General features: G+C 49.4%; 1 protein-coding gene and 1 pseudogene across 2 annotated transcripts; one reads left to right on the forward strand and one right to left on the reverse strand.

Moving 5' to 3' along the window:
• Window positions 1-1,715: 1,715 nt before the first annotated feature.
• LOC309976327 (cell adhesion molecule CEACAM1-like) lies at window positions 1,716-8,421 on the reverse strand (annotated as a pseudogene). Its single transcript, XR_014327214.1, has 6 exons — window positions 8,415-8,421; window positions 7,371-7,649; window positions 4,687-4,816; window positions 3,909-3,961; window positions 3,285-3,313; window positions 1,716-2,175 (listed from the first exon to the last, which is right to left on the reverse strand). The product of XR_014327214.1 is annotated as a cell adhesion molecule CEACAM1-like (transcript).
• Window positions 8,422-13,038: 4,617 nt separating this feature from the next.
• CD177 (CD177 molecule) lies at window positions 13,039-20,333 on the forward strand (the record flags this gene model as incomplete). The annotated part of the gene is made up of 10 exons (XM_082861904.1): window positions 13,039-13,084; window positions 13,189-13,329; window positions 13,573-13,755; window positions 14,491-14,610; window positions 14,787-14,903; window positions 18,501-18,641; window positions 19,364-19,549; window positions 19,687-19,818; window positions 20,080-20,198; window positions 20,316-20,333. 10 exons carry the CDS (start codon window positions 13,039-13,041, stop codon window positions 20,331-20,333), a joined length of 1,203 nt encoding a protein of 400 aa, XP_082718030.1.
• Between the last annotated feature and the right edge of the window lie 2,247 nt (window positions 20,334-22,580).

A 22,580-nucleotide genomic window follows, 5' to 3' on the forward strand; every position in this document is an offset into this window, starting at 1 on the left:
GGCCTTAGCCAGGCAAAATTAAATTACACAGAATAGCGTGGATGAGGGGAGGTATATACAGTCTGTGTCAGGGTTAAAAAACCCTGAAAGAGGTACCTGAGTACAGAGAACTCCCAACCAACCCTCTTTGAGGGGGCCAGTTCCACACAGCATTAGATCAAGTAATGAATATGGAATAAAACCTTTCTCTCAACAGCCTCAAGGAGGTTCCATCCATGCAGAAGGAGGCTGGGTGGGAAGTAGACGTGCCTCTCCTTCTCCTGCCCGTCCTTTTTATGCTGACACATTGGGTCTCATAGATCCCATGGGAGAAAACAAATTTCAGAGGCTTTCACGAAGCCCAGAGCTGAGCCGTAATCCTCCCCTTGTGTCCTAAGGAGCATCAGCACCAGTGCAGCTTTCTAGGTTGTAAACGATGCCAGCTGCATGGGTGGTCGTGTCCCCTTCAGGTGCTCCTGCTTCTCAAGAACCAAACACACCTTAGCAGAGGCCAAGGTTTCCTGAGAAGGTGAGTGGGGCGGATGGAACGTGCACAGGCAGAAACACGGAATAGAATGGTGCTGATGGTTGGTCTGAGGCGCCTAGAAACTGAGCGAGATCCCTTTCTGGCCATGAATGTAGAAAACTGCTTCTTCTTATTTTCTATGTGGAGCCCCTGACATAAAAGGCTTGAGGAGCTTCTGGCCAGAGGGACTTGAGGGGTTTTGGTGGCGTCTTTCACCTAAGGCAGTCAGATTGGCTTACGCAGCAAATTAAGTAAACAACCCCTTTCACATAGAAAGGAGTTACAACAATTAAAATTGCAGAATGTCTCAGAAGGAAGGGGAAAAACTCAGTACCACAAACTGTGCCTTCTTTAGTAATTATTTAGATCATCTCTGAAGGGTAGCTTTCTGATTCCTTTCCCAAGTCCCAGCAGATTGTATGTGTTAAGAGCCAACTGCCCCCTAAAGCAATAACCCCTTCCTCTGTGGGCACTTCCTGGAGTAAAGCCCATAAAGTTATTTAAACATACCTGCATTTTTTGCATTTTTTATTAGGAATTACTTATGGACCTAGACAAGTAGTTTTTTAGTTTCTTCTAGTAGGTTCTCTGAAGAAGAGTTTTCCAAAGGGCCTAGGTGGTGTTCTAGGGAAGCAGCAAGGTGTTTAGGCCCTGATCCTGCAGGTAGACAATGCTGACAGTAGACAAAGGTGTAGAATTTGCAGTCCTAAATTGGTTATATATGTCTTTTCCTGTGGATTTATACTGAACTTTGAAGAGCTAGGAGAAGCTTTTCCTTTTCCTGTTTCTCTCTCTTCTTTTCTGGTACATGCATTTCAGTGCATAAGGACATAACTCTCAAGGTTATGGCAAATTCAAGTTAGACTCCAATAGAACAGGACTGAGGTGTGAAGGAATGAGTGTGCTCTGAATACGCAAGTTTAAAACTGGTCTAGGACTTCCCTAGTGGCATAGTGCTTAAGAATCCGCCTGCCAATGCAGGGGACACGGGTTCAATCCCTGGTCTGGGAAGATCCCACATGAGGCGGAGCAACTAAGCCCGTGCGCCACAACTACTGAGCCCACACACCTAGAGCCCGTGCTCCGCAACAAGAGAAGCCACCGCAGTGAGAAGCCCATGCCCCACAACGAGAAGAGTAGCCCCCGCTCGCCGCAACTAGAGAAAGCCTGCGTGCAGCAACGAAGACCCAACACAGCCAAAAATAAAAAACAAATAAATAAATAAATTTATAATAAATAAATAAATAAAACTGGTCTAGGTCAGCAAATGGGAGGGATGGACGTTCTGGCAACTCTCTCCCAAGGTCTGCTTTGCCAAAGTTCAATGACAAGGAAGGTTGGGTTTCCTCCAGACCTCCTCCTGGATGTACCTTTTCATCTACTGACACTGAAGGAAGGGGCTGTGATCCGGCAGCCAGGATGTGCGTCATTAAGGAGGTGTGTGGGGGAGAGACACACTTTCCATTTTCCCTAACAGTGAAAGAATCTCCTAGCGATGGGGATGAGAAACTTGGAATAAGTCAGTAATGCAGGGAACACTACTTCTTCTTCTTTTTTTTTTTAAACTTCTCAATAAACCACTTCTGTGGCTGTTGGGGATGGGAGGCTGAAGTTGGTTTCTTTGATTCCCGGGCATTGAAGTTCAGGGCAGAATACGCACCTTCGTCAATCTGAAAGGAATGAACAGCACTCAATTAAATCAGTGTCGTAGGCCAGGCCCTCACCTTGTCCAGTGTGATTCAGCACCACATGCTTTCACCACTTTGAAACTTTTAGCTTCAGAGAAGGGCTTTTATTACCCATTTTCTCTGCTTACTAACATCCTGTTGAATGATCATTAGGACAGAGAGATTATGGAATGCTACAGTGAAATACGATGATACAGCAATGAGAATAACTTAAGCACAAGGGCATACAATGAGATGGATGAATCTTACAAAACAATTTTGAATGAAAGAAGCCAGATACATGTAAGGACATACTGTGTTTTTCCTTTATGTAAGAGCGTAATCAGGCAAACTAATCCAGTGCATTGGAAGTGAGGATAGTGGTTACTCTTTGAAGGCAAGTAACTGGAGGTCTTTTTTTAGGGGGGGGGGAATGACATGTTTTATTTATCGATTTGGGTGCTACTTACGTGGGTTGTTCAGACTGTTAAAATATGATTTAAGCACTTTTCAGTATGTATGTATATTCTATTGAAGGTTAAGATGAGAATATTCAGTAAAATTTATTAATAGACAGTAAAGGAACTAAGGCCTCAGACCCATTAGAATGGAAATGATCATTAGACAGTAAGGGCAGGATCAGGTTGGAGGCAGAGGAAGGAGAATGATCTAGTGCCTTTCTTGAGCTGGGCATTGTGATGAGGGCTTTACATTTCTGTCATTTAATTCCTTGACCTTCTCTTTGAAGTAGGCAGCATGCCCATTTTACAGAGGGCAAAGCTGAGGATCAACAAGGTTAAGTTACTTGCTCAAGGTCACAGCCAGGAATGAAATCCAGGATGGGAAAAATTCTAAAGTCAACATTCTTGCATGAATTAGACCCATGGGAGTGATTAACCAATACTTCTTTGTTTGTTGTTGCAGTAAGGAACTTTGATCCAAACTTGATCTCCCATTTGTGTCTTCAAGAATAACCCATTCTACACAGAGATATTTTCATGAGAAAAAGAGCCAATGAAACTGGCTTGTTGGGTGAATTGTAGCCCTGACCTGGGGAAGCAAGAGAAGTTACCAACCCATGAAAATGCAGAGCTGACTTATGGCCTCAGAACGCGGTGTTCCGAAGCTGTTGTGCTTCTAGCTGAAGGAGGTGGCAGATGGTGAGAGGGTGGGGGGGGGGGGTGGCCCATGATTAAGACTTAAGGAATTCGCTTCCCTCAGTCTGCGGTCCAGACCCCAGGGCATGAGACCAAGGAGGGGCGGGGAGAGGCCTCAGTGCACTTCCGAAGATTTCTTCCAGTTCACAAGGCATGAGTTTTGCCCAGGTGTGTGTCTCTGCAGCAGGCTCCAGCGGCAGGAAGGGGCATTGAGGCCCACAGTACCCAGAGCACCAAAGGCAGGGAAAGTCTCACCAAAGGAGATGCCCGCATCCGTAAGAGAGGCAGGAGGGGGAAGGAGGTAGGATGAGGAAAAGGCTCCTGGAAACATGTCCATCTCATGGCCTGCTTGGCTTGCCTGGCCTAGGAGGGGCGAGTGTCTCTCCCCCAGCTGTGTCTCAGGGGAATCTTACATGGCTAGGAAGGGCGTGAGGACCTATGCCAGTTTAAGCTTGGGAAACTGAGATCCCCTCTAATAATTCAGAAGGTAGGGATTCACTTGGAAATCCGAGATTCCCTGGTAGGGCAGGGTATACAGTAGAACATACGAGCTCTCACTAGCTGAGCAGGTTTACTTACTCTGGTTGTGGTCTGAGGATTTGTGCTCTGTGAGATCGCGCTGGTCACTTGCCCTAAATAAATATCAGACACTGTAACTGCTATTCCCAGGCACAGGACCTTTGCTCCTTGAATTAGGAAGGACCCTGTCAGCATGACTCCTTGGGGCTCCTCAGTGTTCCTTTATACCTTGGTTGGTCCTCTTTCCTCTGAGGACCTCCTCCTTCAATCTACCCATCATCCCTTCTGGTGTTTCCTCCTCTCCTGCTTACTGGCTGTTCACATTTGGGGCCATTCATGCCAACTGCTTCTGAGCTTATTTCTACCCTGACACCTTTCCCCTTTTGTAGGTAGATGCTGTTTCTTTGTCACTTTATTTATTGCCCAGGAGGCCTTTAGTTGTTTCTGCTTTTCTTAGGTTCTCTTCCTGTCCTGTCCCTCCCTCCTCCTGCTACTGTTGTCGACAGAGCGCAGGACCCCCTTCCTCCTGCTTCTTTCATTTCCTCATTAGTTTTCCTTCTTGGACCTTGGCTTCCCTGACTGGGGACAGAGGAACATAATGGGCTCTGCTTCCTCTAAACCAGGTGGGGTTGGGAATAACCATGTCCGAGACAGAGTAGGGCACAGGAAGCATAAAGACCAGGGAAGAAGAGACCCATTAGAATTAGTGCCAAGAAGCAGGGCTTTAGGAAGCATGAGGAGCAGATCCAGGTCCAGAGACAGAGATGAAGTCTCCTTCCCTCTCCCGAGCATGACGATTAGCCTCAGAGAAAGCAGAACAAGAGGAAAGGCATCATACCCTTCAGTCTATCTCATATACGGGAAATACACCAGGGGTGCTATCAGAGCTACGCCAGCCAGGACTCCAATCACGATGCCGGCAATAGCACCACCTGAGAGGCCAGAAGAACTTCCTTGTGTTGAATCAACTGTCATCGAAAGAAAAACGAAGAGTCAGTGAAGGTGACATTATTTTACAGTGGGACGTGCTCTGCAAAACAACAAGTCTCTACTTGTTCCTTCAAGGAATAAATTTTCTTTTTTTTAAAACGTTTTGTTTTATATTGGAGTATAGCCAATTAAAAATTTGTGATAGTTTCAGGTGAACAGGAAAGGGGCTCAGCCATACATATACATGTATTCATTCTCCCCCAAACTCCCCTCCCATCCAGCCTGCCACATGACATTGAGCAGAGTTCCCTGTGCTATACAGTAGGTCCTTGTTGGTTATCCATTTAAAAAAATAAATTTATTTATTTTATTTTTGGCTGTGTTGGGTCTTCGTTGCTGTGCGCGGGCGTTCTGTAGCTGCAGTGAGCGGGGGCTACTCTTCGTTGTGGTGCACAGGCTTCTCACTGCGGTGGCTTCTCTTGTTGCAGAGCATGGGCTCTAGGTGCGTGGGCTATATACTTTACATATATCTCATTTGATTCATGTAACCCTGCCAGATCGACATTATTTCCATTTCATAGGTGAAAAACTTGAGGCTTCCAGTGGTGAAAAAACGTGCCCATTGTCATATAGCTAACAGGTGGATCTAGAGTCAGGTAGTCCTTGACTGTAGGAGTACCTGATTTTATAGAGCCTAATGGTAATAGTAGTAGTAATAGCATCTAACAGTTATGGAACATTTTCCTCCGTGTGTGGCGTTTTACCAAGAGTTTAATTTAATAGTACATTAAATCTTTGAAATAATGCCATGAAGCAGGTGCTTCTACTGCAATTTTCAGTTGAGGAATCTGAGGCTCAGAGTAGTTAATAATCTTGTGCAAGAAGTTTATAACTGTTAACGCTTACATTGAAAAAAAAAGAAAGATCTCAAATCAGCAACCGAACTTTACAACTTAAGGAACTAGCAAAAGAAGAATAAACCAAACCTTGAGCTAGCAGAAGGAAGGAAATAATAACAATTAGAGTGGAGATAAACAGAGCATAGAAAGATAATAGAGAAAATCGATAAAAAGAAAAATTGGTTCTTCAAAAAAGATTAACAAAATTGACAAACCTTTAACTAGAATGCTCAAGAAAAAAAGGGAAGATTCAGATTACTAAAATCAGAAATGAAAGTGGGAACATAACTACCAATTCTCAAGAAATAATAAGAATTACAAGAGTATTATGAATAATTATATGCCAACAAGTTGCATAACTTCGATGAAATAGACAAATTCCTAGAAACTCAAAAGCTACCAAGGTGGAATCACAAAGACAGAGAAAATATGATAGACCTATAACTAAGAAGGAGATTAAATCAGTTTAAGCATTAGACAAAATTCAAAATCCTTTCATCACACTCTAACTCAGAATAGAAGGAAATTACCTCCACATAATAGAGGCCATATATTAAAACCCATATCTAACATCATTCTAAATGTGAAAGCCTGAAAGTTTTCCCACTAAGATCAAGAACAAGATAAGGATGCCTGCTTTTGCCACTTCTCTTCAAAATAGTATTGAAAGTAATAGTCAGGGCTTCCCTGGTGGCGCAGTGGTTGAGAGTCCGCCTGCCGATGCAGGGGACATGGGTTCGTGCCCCGGTCCGGGAAGATCCCACATGCCGCGGAGCGGCTGGGCCGGTGAGCCATGGCCGCTGAGCCTGCGCGTCCGGAGCCTCTGCTCCGCAGCGGGAGAGGCCACAACGGTGAGAGGCCCGTGTACCGCAAAAAAAAAGAAAGTAATAGACCAAGTAGGCAAAAAAAAAGAAGAAGAAGAAATAAAAGACATCGAAATTGTAAATGAAGAAGCAAAATTAATTGTTTGCAGATGATGTGACCTTATATAGAAAACCCTAAAAATGTCACAAAAAACTGTTAGGGCTAATAAGCAAATTTGGCAAAGCTGCAGGATACTAAACCAACACATAAATACAGTTGTATTTTCTATACATGAAAAGTGAACAGTATGAAAAGGAAACTTTAAAAATTCCATTTATAACAGCATCAATCAGAATAAAACCTTTAGGAATTAACTTAACCAGGTAAGCGACAGACTTGCACACAGAAAAACTGAAAAACAATTTTTCAAAAAGGAGAAAACATAGTAAGAGAAATTAAAGACATAAATAAATGGAAAGACATTCTGTGTTCACGGACTGGAAGATAATATTTTCAGATGACAATACTAACCAAAATGTAGTGGATGTATATGGGTAATGATTGCAAACCAATGTGAATGTACTTGATGCCACTGAGCTATAAACTTAAGCATTTAAATGGTAAATCTTACATACTTTTTATTTTTACCATATAAAGAAAGTGTGCCAGAAAAAAAAAATATTGTACAAGGTCACAGAGTAAATGCCAGACCCAGGATTAGAAACTAATCGTATTTTTTCCAGAGGTGGTGCTATTAAGATTTTGCCATCTGTTTACTATAATGGTCTCTTAACTGCTATTTTGCCCCCTGTGACCTCTACCCATTTTGCACACTGTTTGTAGAGTAATCCTCCCTGGAAGATGTAGCATGGGGCGAGTGGTCACTTACATTTCACATCCAGCCTGAGGGGGTCACTTCTGCTGGAATTGCCCTGGTTGGAGACCTCACACTGATAATCCCCAGCATCCTCCCTCCTGACGGAGTCTATGGAGAGGTTGCTGTTGTCCAGGGACAGCTTCATCCTCTCTGTGAGCAGTAGACTCTAGCCATTGAAGAACCAGCATATGGAGATCCCAGCGTCATTTGAGAGGCAGGTCAGGACGGCAGGGTCCTTATGTTCTGTGATTGTGGTATTGCTGGTTCAGATGGAGGGCTGTGCCACTGGGCCTGTGGAGAAACAGAGGAGGTGACTGACTGAGAATAGGTCAGGGGCCTGGGGCCACGCTCCTTCCTCAGAGGTCTCAGCCACCCCTGGGGCCAGTGAGCTCTGTAAAGGTGATCAAGGTCATGGGGCTATCTTCATTGATGATCTGTAAGGAGAGGGCTGCACCTCCTCTCTGAGGATTGGCCAGCACGGTGATGTCTTAGAAATTCAGAAGGTCGGGGATGTTTCGAGAATGTAACTAAAATGAAATCAAGCAATTCCACTTCTGGGGTATAGACCTATATATATATTATATATATATTTTATATATATATATATATATATATATACACACACAATGGAATATTATTCCATCACGAGAAAGGAGGACATCCTGCTACAGATATTTGTGACAACACGGATGGACCTTGAGCGCCTGATGCTAAGGGAGATTAAGTCAGCCCAAGAAAGACAAGTACTGTATGATATCACTTATATGTGGAATCTTAAAAAGCCAAAGTCATAAAAACAGAGAGTAAAAATGGTGGTTACCAGGATGAGACAGGCTGGGACGTGGACCCTATGCTGCAGTGCTGCAACGCTTGCACCTGGACAAACGTCTCCTTGAGCAACAAAATACAAAGAAACTATAAGGGACTAAAAAAAATAACTGCGTGCATGTGCAGTGGGGCAAAATCTGGACAAGATACAAAGGGACCAAAAAGCCCTACTGCCACTTCTAAAGAGCTGGGAGCAAAAGCAGGGGGTCGGGAGCAAAATCGGGGTACTGCGCATGCCCCCTGCACACACCACCACCTGAGGGGTGGGCAAACCACATCAGCCCCTCCTCCAGCCCCACCGCTGGACACACCCCTACCCTCCCCCCATGTGAGGGACCAGCTCGCAGCCCCCTCAGAGAGCGAGCCAGCAAGGAAACCTGTTACTTGTTCTCATTCTCCCCTGCTGCAGCAGGGACCCCAATAAGGCCTTGCCTGAATTTCTTGGCTGGCCTCTGATCAATTTCTATTGATTAAGGAGGCCAGGAACCTTGGTCGGTAACAAGGAGATGGGCTTGCCGGGGATAGGAGAGATGTTGTTTAAGGGTGCAGACTTGCAACAAGTAGTAAATAAGCCATAGAGCTCTAACATGAATAGAGACAACAACATTTTATTATAATCATCGAACTTGCTAAAAGACTAGAACTTAATTATTCCAAACACTAAAAAGAAAAGATAATTATGTAATGGGATATAGGTGTGAAATATTGCTACAATGGCAATCATAGAGCAATATATAAATGTATCAAATTAAAATACTGTATACCTTAAATTTAAACAGTGTTATATGTCAAATATATTCAATTTAAAACAGAAAAAAAAAAAAAGAAAAACAAAGGCTTTTCTCAACCCAGAAAACCTCTCCACACAGGTAGAAGAGAAAAAAGAAAAAGTTTTATTACAGCATTAAACCAGAATGTGATGTGCACTACAGGCAGCTTGCTAAGAAATTGAAAGACCGAAAGAAAGCTCACTCCCTTATATAGCCAGACAGATACAACCCCCACATACATGTTCTTAAGGTAAACAGTAACTAGTCCTCAAGTAAGAGGACTTGACAGCACCATTTGTCACATATCCTAAATTCATCTGGTAATTGGGGGTGATTGTCTGTATTAGTTAATTAGCTTTATCCGAAGGAAAAATAAACTTCTCACATCTTCACGACTGGAGGTAGTTTTGCAACTTGGAGTGTGATGTCCACCTCAACTGGACTCTTACCCTCCCCCAGAATCTCAACCTTGGTAGAAGCAATTTTATTTTATTTATTTTATTTTTAAAAATTAATTTATTTTTAATAAATTTTTTTGTTTTTCTTAATAAATTTTTAAAACTTAATTTTTAATAAATTTATTTTATTTTTGGCTGCGTTGGGTCTTCGTTGCTACGAGCGGGCTTTTCTCTGGTTGCGGCAAGCAGGAACTACTCTTCGTTGCGGTGTGCGGGCTTCTCATTGTGGTGGCTGCTCTTGTTGCAGAGCACAGACTCTAGGTGCACAGGCTCAGAAGTTGTGGCTCACAGGCTTAGTTGCTCCGTGGCATGTGAGATCTTCCCAGACCAGGACTCGAACCCATGTCCGCTGCATTGGTAGATGGATTCTTAACCACTACACCACCAGGGAAGCCCAGTAAAAGCAATTTTAGAGAAAGGGGCGATGGAAAGAGAGCATGGAGGAGTGAGTGGGAGGTGAAAAAATAGAAGCAAAGAAAATATGTCCAGATAGTTGAAGATGCTTGACTGAGAAGGGAAGAGGCACTGAAAGGAATGGAAGACCAAGGAAGTGTTTTTCTTTCAGTCAGTGTCTTCAGAGGCTGTGAGGGATGGGTGACAAAACCAACGCAGAGGGGGAAGTTGAAGGCTGAAAGGCCACAGGCTGCCTAACCCACTGTCAGCCCATGAAACACCATCTCTGGATGTGAATGTCCACTTGGGGAATGACTATTTTCGATTCTTTAAAGTTCAAGTCTGCAGTGCAAATAACAGAATCAGGGTTTAGGGTCAGGGTTAGGGCTTAGCTTGTTCAGGGTCAGGAACTGATATGAGATGTTTAGGTTCAGAATGTGGGATTGTATAGGGTCAGAGTTAAGAATCAGTCTGGTTCTGGGATCAGATTAGGGGTCGATATCCAGAAGAGACAGGCTGATCTTTAGATATTACAAACCTGAACTTCATTCTGTCTCTACTTTTTTTTTCTCCTTCTCCATTCTGTAGCTAATTTTCTTTCCTTCTATTCTTCATTTATCTCTCTCTCTCTTCCTCTCTTCTCCTCTCTCTTTTTCCTAACCCCCCTTTCTCTCCCCTCTATCTTTGCAACTCAAACTAGAAGAATGCAAACAGCTTTAAAAGTTATTTCTTTGACTGAAATTGACTTTAGACCCAACATGAATAATTTAGAAACCAAAGGAGCATTAGCTAGTTCAAGGCTCTACAAATAAATAAGCAAAATCTAAGTTCCGATACTATTTTTTAGCCCACAGTTGATTGTTTTTCGCAATGAATCAGTGACTTGCAATTGCTTTTTTTTGTGGGGGTGGGAGGACTGGAACAGAACAAACTTTATTCAATTACCAAAGAGGAGAAGCCGGAACCCAGTTTGCAAATTAATTTATCAGAAATTGATTTTTAAAACCTTGTAACGTTGTTTCACAAGTACAGTTAGGCAAAACCCTTAACTTCCTGTAAGAGGACATCAGACTTGGCTAATCTTGGCTAATCAACTGGTTCTGAAGAAGTAAAATCATGTGTTGATAAATGCAGATACATTTTAATATCAAACAGTAGGGTTAGTATGCAATAGGTCATATAGGGAGTAGCCATAAATTATAAAAAAGAACAAACCATTTAAACCACAAAAGAATTATACTAGAAATTAATCCTAGCTTCCTTCCACCAAAATCTCCCAGTTGGAAATATAAAAAAGTTCTTCTAAATAACTCCTGGGTGATTGTACTTAGAAAATAAAGGCATTAACAGTGTCTATGTTTCAAACCCAGTATATTACAATATGGAACATCTTACAAGGTCCAATAGGATAATCACGGTGCAGAACTCCATGTTTTGGAGAAAATCTATGCCTTCTTCTGAAGATTGCAATCAGACATTTGGAAAGGGGCTCTAGGCTTATTACTGGGCCCCAGTGGAGTCTGGGTACCTGGTGCACTGGAAACACTAATCCTAGTATGAAGGTGTTTGGAGCTGGGGTCTTTGGGAGGTCATTACGTCATGAGGGTAGAACTCTAATGATGGGATTAGTGCCTGTATTAGTCAAGGTTCTCCAGAGAAACAGAAGCAGTAGGGTATATATGAATATATAGAAACAGATTTATTATGAAGAATTGGTTCATGAAATTATGGAGGCTAAGAAGTCCCAGGATCTGCTGTCTGTACCTTGGAGGCCCAGGATAGCTGGCAGCACCAGTTCAAACCTCAGGCCTGAGAACCAGGGGAGCCAATGGTATAAGTCCTAGTCCAGGTTGAAAGGCCTGAAACAAGGAGGGCTGATGTCCCAGGGCAGGAGAAGATGTATGCCTCAGCTCAAGCACAGAGCAAATTCTTCCTTCTTCTAGCTTTTTTTTTTTTTTTTGCGGTACGCGGGCCTCTCACCGCCGCGGCCTCTCCTGTTGCAGAGCACAGGCTCCGGACGCGCAGGCTCAGCGGCCATGGCTCACGGGCCCAGCCGCTCCGCGGTATGTGGGATCTTCCCGGACCGGGGCACGAACCCGTGTCCCCTGCATCGGCAGGCGGACTCCCAACCACTGCGCCACCAGGGAAGCCCTATTCTCACTCTTTTCTCCCTTTCCCCTCTCTTTCTCACAGACCCACATCTGGCCTCTGCAGCCACCGACAGACACCCCTGATTCTTCCCTGTCTCCCTCCTACCCAACATGCAGAGCTAGTTTGTGCAGGCTTGCAAAAGCCGATTGTTAAATATTTAGGAATTTTGCAAGCTGGTTGTTAAATGATTGGTAGCTTAAAATGAGACATGGTAGGAGTATTTACACCATAGAAATAGGCCGATGTTCCGAGGCAGGGTTTGTTGATGCGGTTTTTCTGAAAAGCTGGTCTTCTAGCACACCACTGTGCCATCTATTTCTGGCAAAGACACTTGGCTTTGCTGAGGAATATCCTAATTCTTTGATAGAGATTCAGTCTCTACCCCTACCCCCGCCCCACCATTCCTCAGCTCCCTCCTGGGTGGCGGGGAGATGGAGATTCTAGGGCCTGTGTTGTGCTGGGAGGGGAGAGAACAGTAGAAGAAGAGAAAGCATGAGGGAAGTAAGTGAAAAAGAGAACAAAAAGGACAGCAGTATAGAAAGGAAAGAGAAAGAAAAGGGAAGTAGCAGGAGGGCAGAGGTTAGGATAGGAAGAGCGTAACGACCAGCCAAGACTCACCTCACAGTGTCTTCATGGGCACTTGGGCCATTTCCTCACTTGGGGCCAGAAGGTGGCCAAGGTGCTATGAGATGAGGAAACCGCCTTCACAAACTGTCCTGAAACAGGATGTGGGTGGGGACCCCCACAGCTGGGCTCTGGAGGAAAGAGGGCTGGGGACCTGGACTGGTGAGGTCTAGGAGCCAGGATGCCTCCACTTCTAACTGTGGAGGGACTGGGGGCCCAGACTCCTGGGTCTGGGGAAGGAGGGAGGATCCAGACTCCCCCTCGACCTCACTCGCCAACCCTCCAGCCCCCACCCTTCCCCATCCCTGCTGCCTTTAAGGTGTTGAGACTCAGACGGAGGCCCACGCCCCATTTAGCAAGTCCCTCCCCTCCCCACCCCTTTCCTGGACTGCCTTGAGTGAGGCGAGATATAAAAAGGAGGAGAGAGCAGGAGTGCGGGTTCCAGCTGCCCTGATCATGAGCCCTTTCCTGCTGCTGGCCCTCCTGGGCATCACCGTGCCAGGTGAGTGAGGACCTCAGACGGGAGGGGACTCTGGAGGATGAGCTAAGACTGATTGGCTCATCCCTGGAGGACGAGCTAAGACTGATTGGCTCTTCCCATCTCAGGAGTGCAGGCCCTGACCTGCTACTGGGCGACACTGATGTCTGTGAAGAATGCATCGGAACTGCCCCTCCAGTGGACGGCTAGCCAGAAGCACTGTGAGGAAGGCTGGAGCTGCCAGGAGGTTCTGATGCTGATGGAGAACGGTAAGGAGGGCCCGTGGGCCCCCGCCCGACTCCCACCCTCTTCTGTGCAGAGACGCTCCTATCGCCCCCGCTCCTAGGGCATATTCTGTGTACAAACTCGAAAGCCTGCTCCCCCCAGTACCAGGAGCTGTTGCCTCCTCGGCTACCCAGTGGCCTGCTCTGCAGCCTCTCACCCCAGAGCACGAGGCACATCCGCCCTCTAGTCATGACCTCACCCTGGCCCGTCTCTCTCTCTTGGTCCAGGACCCTACGTGTACATGGTGCTCATCAAGGGCTGCACCCAGGCAGCCGATCACGAGGACCTCATCACCCAGCACAGGGCAGGCCCCGGCCTGTCCATCGCCTCCTACACCCGGGTGTGCCGGGAGGACTTGTGCAACCACCTGTTCACCAGCCTCCCTCTCTGGGCCCCGCACCCACCCACAGGTGCCGGAGGGAGAGGAGGAGGGTGTTTGGGAGGAGGGAAGCCACGGGGCTGAGGCGTTGGGGTGAGCACCCTGGGGATGCTCCTTTAGAATCCCTCCCTGCCCCCCTTCCCCAGCACAGCTCCTTCTAACAGTCCCGGAGCAGAAAACTGGACCGCTCTTCCCATGTTCAACCACCCACCTCCGACTCTGGCTCCGGCCCTGACCTGGTACCAGCTCCTTCTTTCCATCCCGCTGGATTTGGTCCACGCGTGTTCTAGTCAGGGTTCTGGCATTTCCTCCTCCTGAGTGAAACGGGCCTGTGACTTCCCACTGTCTTTTTCTGTCTGAGACCGTAAATCGGGTTTGGGGCTGTGTTCTGCGTGTCTCTACTCTTTGGCATCTTTTGTGGACACGGGCGTCTTGTCTTCTTGGACTGTTTAGTGGAACTTGTGGGTGAAGCCACTGGGTCCTCCCCGGGCACCGCTCCCCGACTCGCACCACCTCCTGCGCTCAGTCCCGGACGCCCCTTCCCAGATCTCACGTCCCCTCCTCAACCTTGCTGTCTCTCTAGCACATGTTCCAAATGCCCCGCACCCCAGGCCTTCATGAGAAGAGCTCGAGGAGGGCACATTTGGGGGACACTAGGGAATTGATTCTTGGGGACCAGCAAAATGGGGGAGGGGTGGAGGGAAGGCACACGGTCTGAATTCAGAACCTTCTCAGTCCTGCCTCCCTTTCTCTGTCACCTCCCCAGCCCTGGGGTCTGTGCGGTGTCCAGTCTGCTTGTCTGCCCAAAGCTGCCGGTCTGCAGCAGAGCTGACCTGCCCCGCCGAGAGCACGCACTGCTACAGTGGGCACCTTCTGCTCCGTGCTGGTGAGCCGGACCGAGATCTGAGTCTCTGGGGAGGAAAGGGAGCTGAGGTCTGGGACCCGGAGGAGGTCTGGGACCCGGAGGGTGGGCCTGGCTTCCCAGAGCTGCGCCTCCCGCATGAGGGATGGATGGTCCCAGCAGCAGTGTCTCCCTCTCTCCCCTCCTCTCACTTTCCACAGGGAACCGCTCCACCCATCTGAGAGTCCAGGGGTGCATGTCCCAAGCAGGCTGCAACCTGCTTAATGGGACTCAGGAAATCGGGCCCATCAGTCTGCAGGAGACCTGTGATTCTGAAGGTGAGTGTCATACCCACAAGACCAAATGCCCTGCGCCGCGGCCTCGGGCCACGATGACCCTGTGAAAGGCGGACATCCAAACACATCCCACCAAAGCCAGCATCACGTCATTCAGATATTTATTACTCACTCAGGCGGATGTGATGTAAGGGATTCTCCCAGTAGGCGCTTCAGGTGAGGATGCCAGTAAGAGGTGTCCAGCTTAAGGGGAGACAGAGGGTGCGTGGTCCAGGGGACATATCTATAGGACAGGAGTCCACTGGTGGGTGTTTTATTTTTGTTTTTGTTTTTTTGCGGTATGCGGGCCTCTCACTGTTGTGGCCTCTCCCGTTGCGGAGCACAGGCTCCGGACGCGCAGGCTCAGCGGCCATGGCTCACGGGCCCAGCCACTCCGCGGCATGTGGGATCTTCCCGGACCGGGGCACGAACCCGTGTCCCCTGCATTGGCAGGCGGACTCTCAACCACTGTGCCACCAGGGAAGCCCCTGGTGGGTGTTTTAAATGATGCTGGGCCTGTCCAGGTGGGAGAGGGGCAGGGGAGCAGGGAGGAAGGCCAGAGGGGCAGAGAGGGTGGGCTGCCTCGCGTGCCACTCTGTCCATTGGCTGCAGAAGTGAGTGCAGGTGTGCCGGCTGGTTTCCTTGCTGGGAGTGACTTGCTGCTTCCAATTCTACTTCTCCACACCCCTGACCTTGGGTAACCCTGGGTCTTCCACTTCCCCTTGACCACCGTCACCCATCCCCCACCCATGGTACTGGAGCACCCCAGCAGCCATGCTGCAGAGATAAAAGATCAGCGAGGATATCAAGGGTGCTTCAGGTGTGACAGGAAAAGTAAAAGCCAGACGGGGACACGGGGAGGGTCCCCACTTCCCCGTGGAAACCCAGCCAAACCGTACACCGGTGGATGAGAGTGGCCTAGAGCGTCTTGCTGTGAAGCACCTGCAGTGGCAAGGTGGGGCGTGGGGTCTTAGGAAAGTGGGAGAAGGGTCTTCCCTGTCCGAGCTTCAGGGAGAGAGTTGAGTGAGTTCAGCAAACGTTCCTCTTGTTTGGATCTCTCTGGCTGGACTGGGAGCCTTGAGGACAGAGCCTAGATGTCACTGACACCAGGCTTCCAGCCTCGGGCAGCACAAGGGCTGGCTGAGGATGGGCACCCAGGATGCGTTTGCTGACGTGAGTTTGTACAGGATTCCAAGGTCTGTGGAGACCCCAGAGGACTCAGACCCTGGCCCTGCCCTAAAGGGCTTCCAGGACCAAGAAGGGAGACATCGCAGACACAGATGGTCACAGGGCTGTCATGGAAGTGGGTCTGGGGGGGCCTCAGAGAAGGATGATACTGATGTCCTGGGAGGGGCGAATCAGGGAGGGCGTCACAGAGGAAGTGACCTATGAGCCGTGTCTTAAAGATGAGCTGCAGTTTATTCACAGAAGAGGAAAAGGACACGAACAGGCAGAGGAAACAGCATGGACAAAGGCTTGGAGGTGGGGGCAGCCCGCTGGTTTGAAGAGGGGTCCCTTGGCTCTGCCTGAGGAGGGGCTCATCGAGAGGATGGGATGCAGCTGGGGGTGGTGGGTGATCACAAGTTTTCCAGGAGGAAGGAACAGTGGGTGCCAGGCCAAGGAGGCAGGAAATGCCCTGCTGTGTCTTGGGAATGGATATTGTTGGGGGAGCCGAGAGGTAGGCGGGGGGTCCTGGTGGTGGGTCAGGTGTCTGCCCAGCCAGACTGAGGGGCTGGCCTTTCTGCTGAGGGCAGTGGAGCTGTGGAAGGGTGTTGAGCAGAGGAGAACAGAGTCTGAATCTTTCCTTCTCATTAATGCTGGTTTACTTATCTGGCCTTCGTCTCTGGGACTAGGTAACATTCATAATTCAGAAGGCGTTTCCGAAACAGATCAGATGTGCGCCACGCACACCACACACCATAACGCACACAATACACTCAGGAGACACAAACACACACTGTGCCAAGTACACACCACACCTCACATACTGCACACGGGCCTCCTTAAACCTCACACATCCCGCACACACCACAGACTTCACACACTACATATAGCACATGCCACACCCAGCACACAGACCACACTTCACATGCCGCAGACAGCACACACAAACAAAACACAGGTACACGGGACACACACCACGCCACACCCATGCAACAAACATATACCACATACCTCACCAACACACTGTATCACTGTACACACACACCACACATCACATACCATACACACACCATATATATTTCACACATTCCCATACTATCCCACACACCCCACATACCCACTACACATCTACACACATCCCATATATGTACGCTCTCAAACCACACACGTCACATAAAACACAGCCATTAGGCCACAAATGGATATCCCTAATCTATGTCCATATTCTGTTGGCTTTCAGCATCAGAGCCGGATCTTGGACGGTGCATTTGTCTTCCCTGGTTAAGTTCAGTTCGGTAGTTTAGCAAATATCTATTGAGCATCGGCAAGGCCAGGCATGAGAAGATGGGGTACAGCAAGATGTCAGGGAGTAAGTGGAGAACAGAAGGGCATCTCAGGGAGATAGAACAGCTCCTGGAAGGCGTGGGGGAAGGAGAGGACGGGGTGCCAGGACTGGGTGCAAAATGGACCACCGCAGGAGCCCATACTAAAGAGGAACCAAAGGGCTGGGATTGTAACAGCCTTGACTCTCCCGCTAAGGAATAGGATGGTGGGCCCAGTGAGAGCAGTGGGTCGCACGGTCAGGGAGAGCACAGCCTTTAAGAGCTGAGCGTGTGAGTCAGAAAGACGTGGGTTTCTGTCTGGGCTCTGCCGCTGAACCAGCTTTTGAGGATTACCACCTCTTTGAGCCTCTTTCGCCAAGTTCAGGGAGGAGGAGATAACCCCAGACAGTCAGGGGTCGCAGAGTATACAAAGGCCCTGGGGTGGTATGTGCCTGCCATGTGTTCAAGGAAGAATCCAGAGGCCAGTGTGGCTCCAGCAGAGTGATCAAGGGGAATAAAGATATTTAAAAAAAGAAAAGAAAAGGAAATGGGGATGACGAGGATAACACCACCTGCTTGGTGCGGGCGGGGGGCCAGGGTGCCAGGAGGAAATGAGCCAATCCAGGCGAGGCAACTCCTTGGGAGGCTTAAACGGGTTAATCCCTGGAAAGTAGTCATGGCAGCCGGGCACCTCAGTTAAGTGTTCAGGGCGCGCGAAGCGTCTGAGTATTTTTGTTTGGAACATAGGGTTTCTCAGTTAAAAGAAATCTGCGGTGTCAGGCTGCCCTCCTTATTTTCCAGATAAGGACCCTGAGGCCTGGAGAGGGAAGTAGAGATTGGCTCATGCTAAGGAAGAGCCATCCATCTCTCTCACACCCAAAGGGAGGAGCAGCCGTCCCCAAGGGGGGTTGGGAAAAGCCCCCGCGATGTTCCAGCAAGAACAGGGGAAAAACTGGGGGTGGGGCTCGGACTTCCTGTGTCCCTGCTAATCTGAGGCGGAGGCACCCAGCGGCTAGATGGCTTGGAGGGCGAGTCAAGAACGTGATCATCTTCCCAAGCGCAGGACAAGGCAGGCCCCTGAATCACCCAGACCCTGGTCATTCTTTCTCCGCAGCTATGCTGACCTGTCATCGGGGGAGCATGCTTCGGATTTCTCAAGCCCTGGCTCAGAAACCCGTCACGTGGTCCACGAATACGGAGCAGCTGTGTAATCGTGGGGAGGTGTGTCAGGAGACGCTTCTGCTCATAGATGTAGGTGTGTGGGCTGCCCAAGAGGGCAAGACCCCCGCACGGGGTCCTGCGTCTCGCTGCCCTGGATTCTGTGCCCTGAATCTCCTGCCAGGTTCCCCTCACGCTTGCAGTTCCAAACCCAATTCTCCCTCTTTCTGCGCCTTGGTTTCCCCTTCTGAAACCTGGGGCCGAGGTGATGGCAATCGTAGTACCTACCCTGCTGCGTGGTCGCTAGGCTGTAATCGGTAGTCCAGGCAAAGGGCTGAGAGAGCTGGCACAGAGTAACCTCAGTGACTGCATTCAAGGTCTAATGAGCTGCCCGTTGTGTGCCAGGCACTGTTTTAGGTGCTGTAGATCCCATCGCATCTGCCTTCTTGCCACTTTACGTGCCAGTGGGGAAGCAAAAAAAAAAAAAAAAAAAAAGTAAGATACGCCTATGGAGGTAAGAGCTATGGAAAGAAATCCAGCAGGGAAAGGAGATCAGGAGAGTGAGGTAAAGGTGGTAATTTGCTCTCTGAGGATGCTCCAGTGAGAAGGTGACATTTGAGCGAGAACTGAGAGGTGGCAGAGCTGGGGGAGGACCCAGGCTCTGGCCCCGGTCTTCCCCGTGCACTCACCGGGACCTGTGCTCCCGTCCTCAGAGGACCCGCATCCCGCCTCTGCCTGCTGTTCACCGAGGAACCCCTGGCTCTGCCGCCTTCCGAGTCTCCCCTCCCCCCACCCAGCTTTCACTCTGTCACCCCTCAGGACTCAGATCGCTCCTGGTGGGGAGCAAAGGCTGCAGCAAGGCCAGGACACAGGATTCCCAGGCTATCTCCATACACTCGGGGCCGCCCGGAGTGCTCGTCGCCTCCTTTGCCCGGTTCTGCACTTCCGACAGGTGCAACTCGGCTGCCAGCAGCAGTGTCCTGTTGAACTCCCTCCCTCGTCCAGGTGTGGGACCCCAGCGGGCTGGGTGGGACCGGGGGTGGGGAGAGATGGGGCCCCAGAGATACACTCTGGGGCTCAAGGAGGGTGGCTAAGAGCTAAGAGCAGAGCTGTGCGCCCCCAACTTTCTCTCTGCTCCCCAGCTGCCCCTGCCCCAGGAGACCTGCAATGTCCCACCTGTCTGTCCTTTGGATCCTGCACACAAAACTCTGACACTGTGACGTGTCCTAAGGGCACCAGTCATTGTTACCAGGGTCACATTGCTCTCAGGGGAGGTGAGTGCTGAAAGTCAGGTCCCAGGGATGAAGGGGCTGGGGGCCTCAATTCACTGGTCCTGAGGCGGGAGGGTGCTTGAGACCTTGGCTTATGCGTTTGAGGGTGGAGGGGGCTGGGGACCCAGATTTTCTAGGTCGGAGGGAGGAGGGGCCTAAGAGCCTGGTCTCTTGGTCTGAGGGGGGGAGGGTCTAGGACTCCTAGGGTTTAGGAATTTAAGCTGAGGAAACCTGAGCCCTCTCTGACTCATATTCACTCTCCAGGTGGGCTGAGCTCCCCAGTGGACATCCAGGGCTGCATGGCCCAACCTTCCAGCTCCTTATTGAACGGTACCCAGAATATTGGGGTCTTTTCTGTGATTGAGGACCGTGATGAGGCTATGGTGCCAGATGGAGCTGCCCCTGCCCCCTACCTGGCTTGGGTGGCAGGGCTGGGACTATCCCTAGCCCTTTGGTGTGGGGCACCCTCCCTGCTGACCCCATTTCCCCATGATTCTTAGCCCTTGCTGACCCCCTAGCCCAAACCCTCCCTCTGACCTCATAACTAAACAGCCTTGGACACTGAATTATTTCCCAATCCTCTACACGAGTTAGCACCCACACCCACCCCACGTACTGTATGACCTGATGACAGGGCCTCGGAGCAGCTGAACTTGCCCTGCGGGAGGGTGGACATTCAAGCAGTGGCCCCGTGTGTGTGAAAATAAAGACACTGTCCTTTCCCCCAAATGCTGGGGTTTCCCTACGTGAGGGGAGGGGAGGGCTCCCAGAGATCTGGCATGAGGGAGGAGAGGAATCCGGTGACAGATTCACCATCTCAGGCAGTCCTTTACTGATCTGGTCCACATCCCCATTGGACCCCACTGGGTGGCGGCAGAGTCTTCAGGTTGCTGCAAGTAAAAGTATTTGGGCATCGCCATGACTTGGGAGGCAAAGGTGCACCAATGAGGCTTCTATCCCAGTAGCCAGGGCCTCAGCACCAACAGCGGGCTCACCCCACTTGAATAACTTAAGAGTTTGTGTGAAGCAGGGAAACAAGAGGCTTTGCACAGTTTCCTGAGGCTGATATCATTGGGGCTGTTATCATCCTAGGCCTGAAACACTGAGAAGTCATGACCATTACTAGAATTTGGAGGGGGTGGTGTTTAGAGAACGCTGCCTGACAGGATCTCTGCTCCCAGGCTGAAAACCCATCCAGCCCACAGCGACACTACGGGGAGGGAGCTGGGGAATTAATACCCCAACCTCACTCAGTGTCCGCCCTCTGGTCTCCTGTTGGGTCTCCCCATTGACTGAACCCAGCTGGAAGGCAGGAGATCCCATTGACAGTCCCCACAGCACAGGGCAGGAGAAGAAGCTGAGAGAGTGAATTTGAAGAAGGAAACAGAAAGTGTCCAGCACAGTCACCCCTTTCCTTTGTCCACATGAAAATCAGAGTCCTCAATACAGAAGACACAACTCTCATCCGTTACCATATTGTGCTAACGATAATGGGTCACACACCCACAGCGTTAGACAACCAGTTCTTCATGTACCACAGTGAGAGGAAGATGGGGAAAAACAGCATATAATGAAGATGAAAAGGTCCTGACTGTGTAGCTGGTGGTGATCAGAGCTGCCCTCTCCTACCACCCATTCTACGTTCTCTTACCACCTGCCAACACCTCCTCGGGACAATTGGTGTGACACAAATCTTCATTCTTAAGGGAAGTAAGTGTTCAGTGGTCTTGTCCTTATTGGCTCTTGGCCACTTTCTGCTGAACAGGGCCACCGGCCAAGGAGATATTACCGCCAACGCGTCCCTTGGCTTCCAAACATAGTCTTCCTTGATCCAGCAACCCAGCCTCCCTCTGGTGGTGAGGTTCCCTCTGGCCATCAGCAGAGTGGCCCTCGTCTCTGCCTGTTGTTTCAGCAGCTCAAGGAGCACAAAATGGGGGCAGTCCTGGCTTCCGACTGATTAGAGCTCTGATGGGGTTCCTCACCCACACCAAGCCCAAGGTCACAGAGACCAGGAGCAAAACTTCTTTAAGCAGGTTGTCAGGTGTACTAGTGTGAGCGGACACTCCCTTCTCCTCCCCTGATTCATGGACCCCTGCATTCTGGCTCTGGGAGAGGTGACACGATAGACTGGCCACTGGTTCAAGACATACAGCATCTCCTGTTGGGTGGCAGGGTGCCTTCTCTCACCCAGTGCCCTCATCAACCATCACGGCCGTTCCACCCTTCCGATAAGTCAACTGTCTCTGTGTAGTGGGGCACCTGGAAGATCAGTGAGCTCCATGGATGGGAGTTAATTGCCTCACTTCCTTTGCCTTAAAATAATGTCCTCTAGCTGGAAGCAATACTTCATGGGATACTGTAGCAATAGAACAGACATCTTCTAAGTTCCCAAATGGCAGAGTTGACAGAAGCACTGAGTACGAGGAAGGCAAATCAGAACCCACACTGTGGGGAGAGAGCTCAGTCTGCTCGAGGGTGGGGTGTGTCCTGGGTAGTCCTGCTGTAGAAAGACGCCATAACAGGCTTAGAGTTGGCCTCTGCCTCTGTTGGTTTGGGCACTGAGTACAGTCAACAGCCAGGTCACCCTGGGGAGAATTAGCCCGTCTGTTGTCACTATGGGGAGCCTCCACCGCCCACATGGCCACTTTGCACATGGGCCCAGTGTGCGAGCACTGATGGGAGAGAAGCCGCCTGACACTGTCCACAGGATACCAAGGGTACCCATGCTCAGGGCATAGGTTCTGGTGGGCATTCGTGTGGGACGT

Source organism: Leucopleurus acutus (genome assembly GCF_964270905.1).
Source record: "Leucopleurus acutus genome assembly, chromosome: 20".
Classification (NCBI taxonomy): Eukaryota; Metazoa; Chordata; class Mammalia; order Artiodactyla; family Delphinidae; genus Leucopleurus; species Leucopleurus acutus.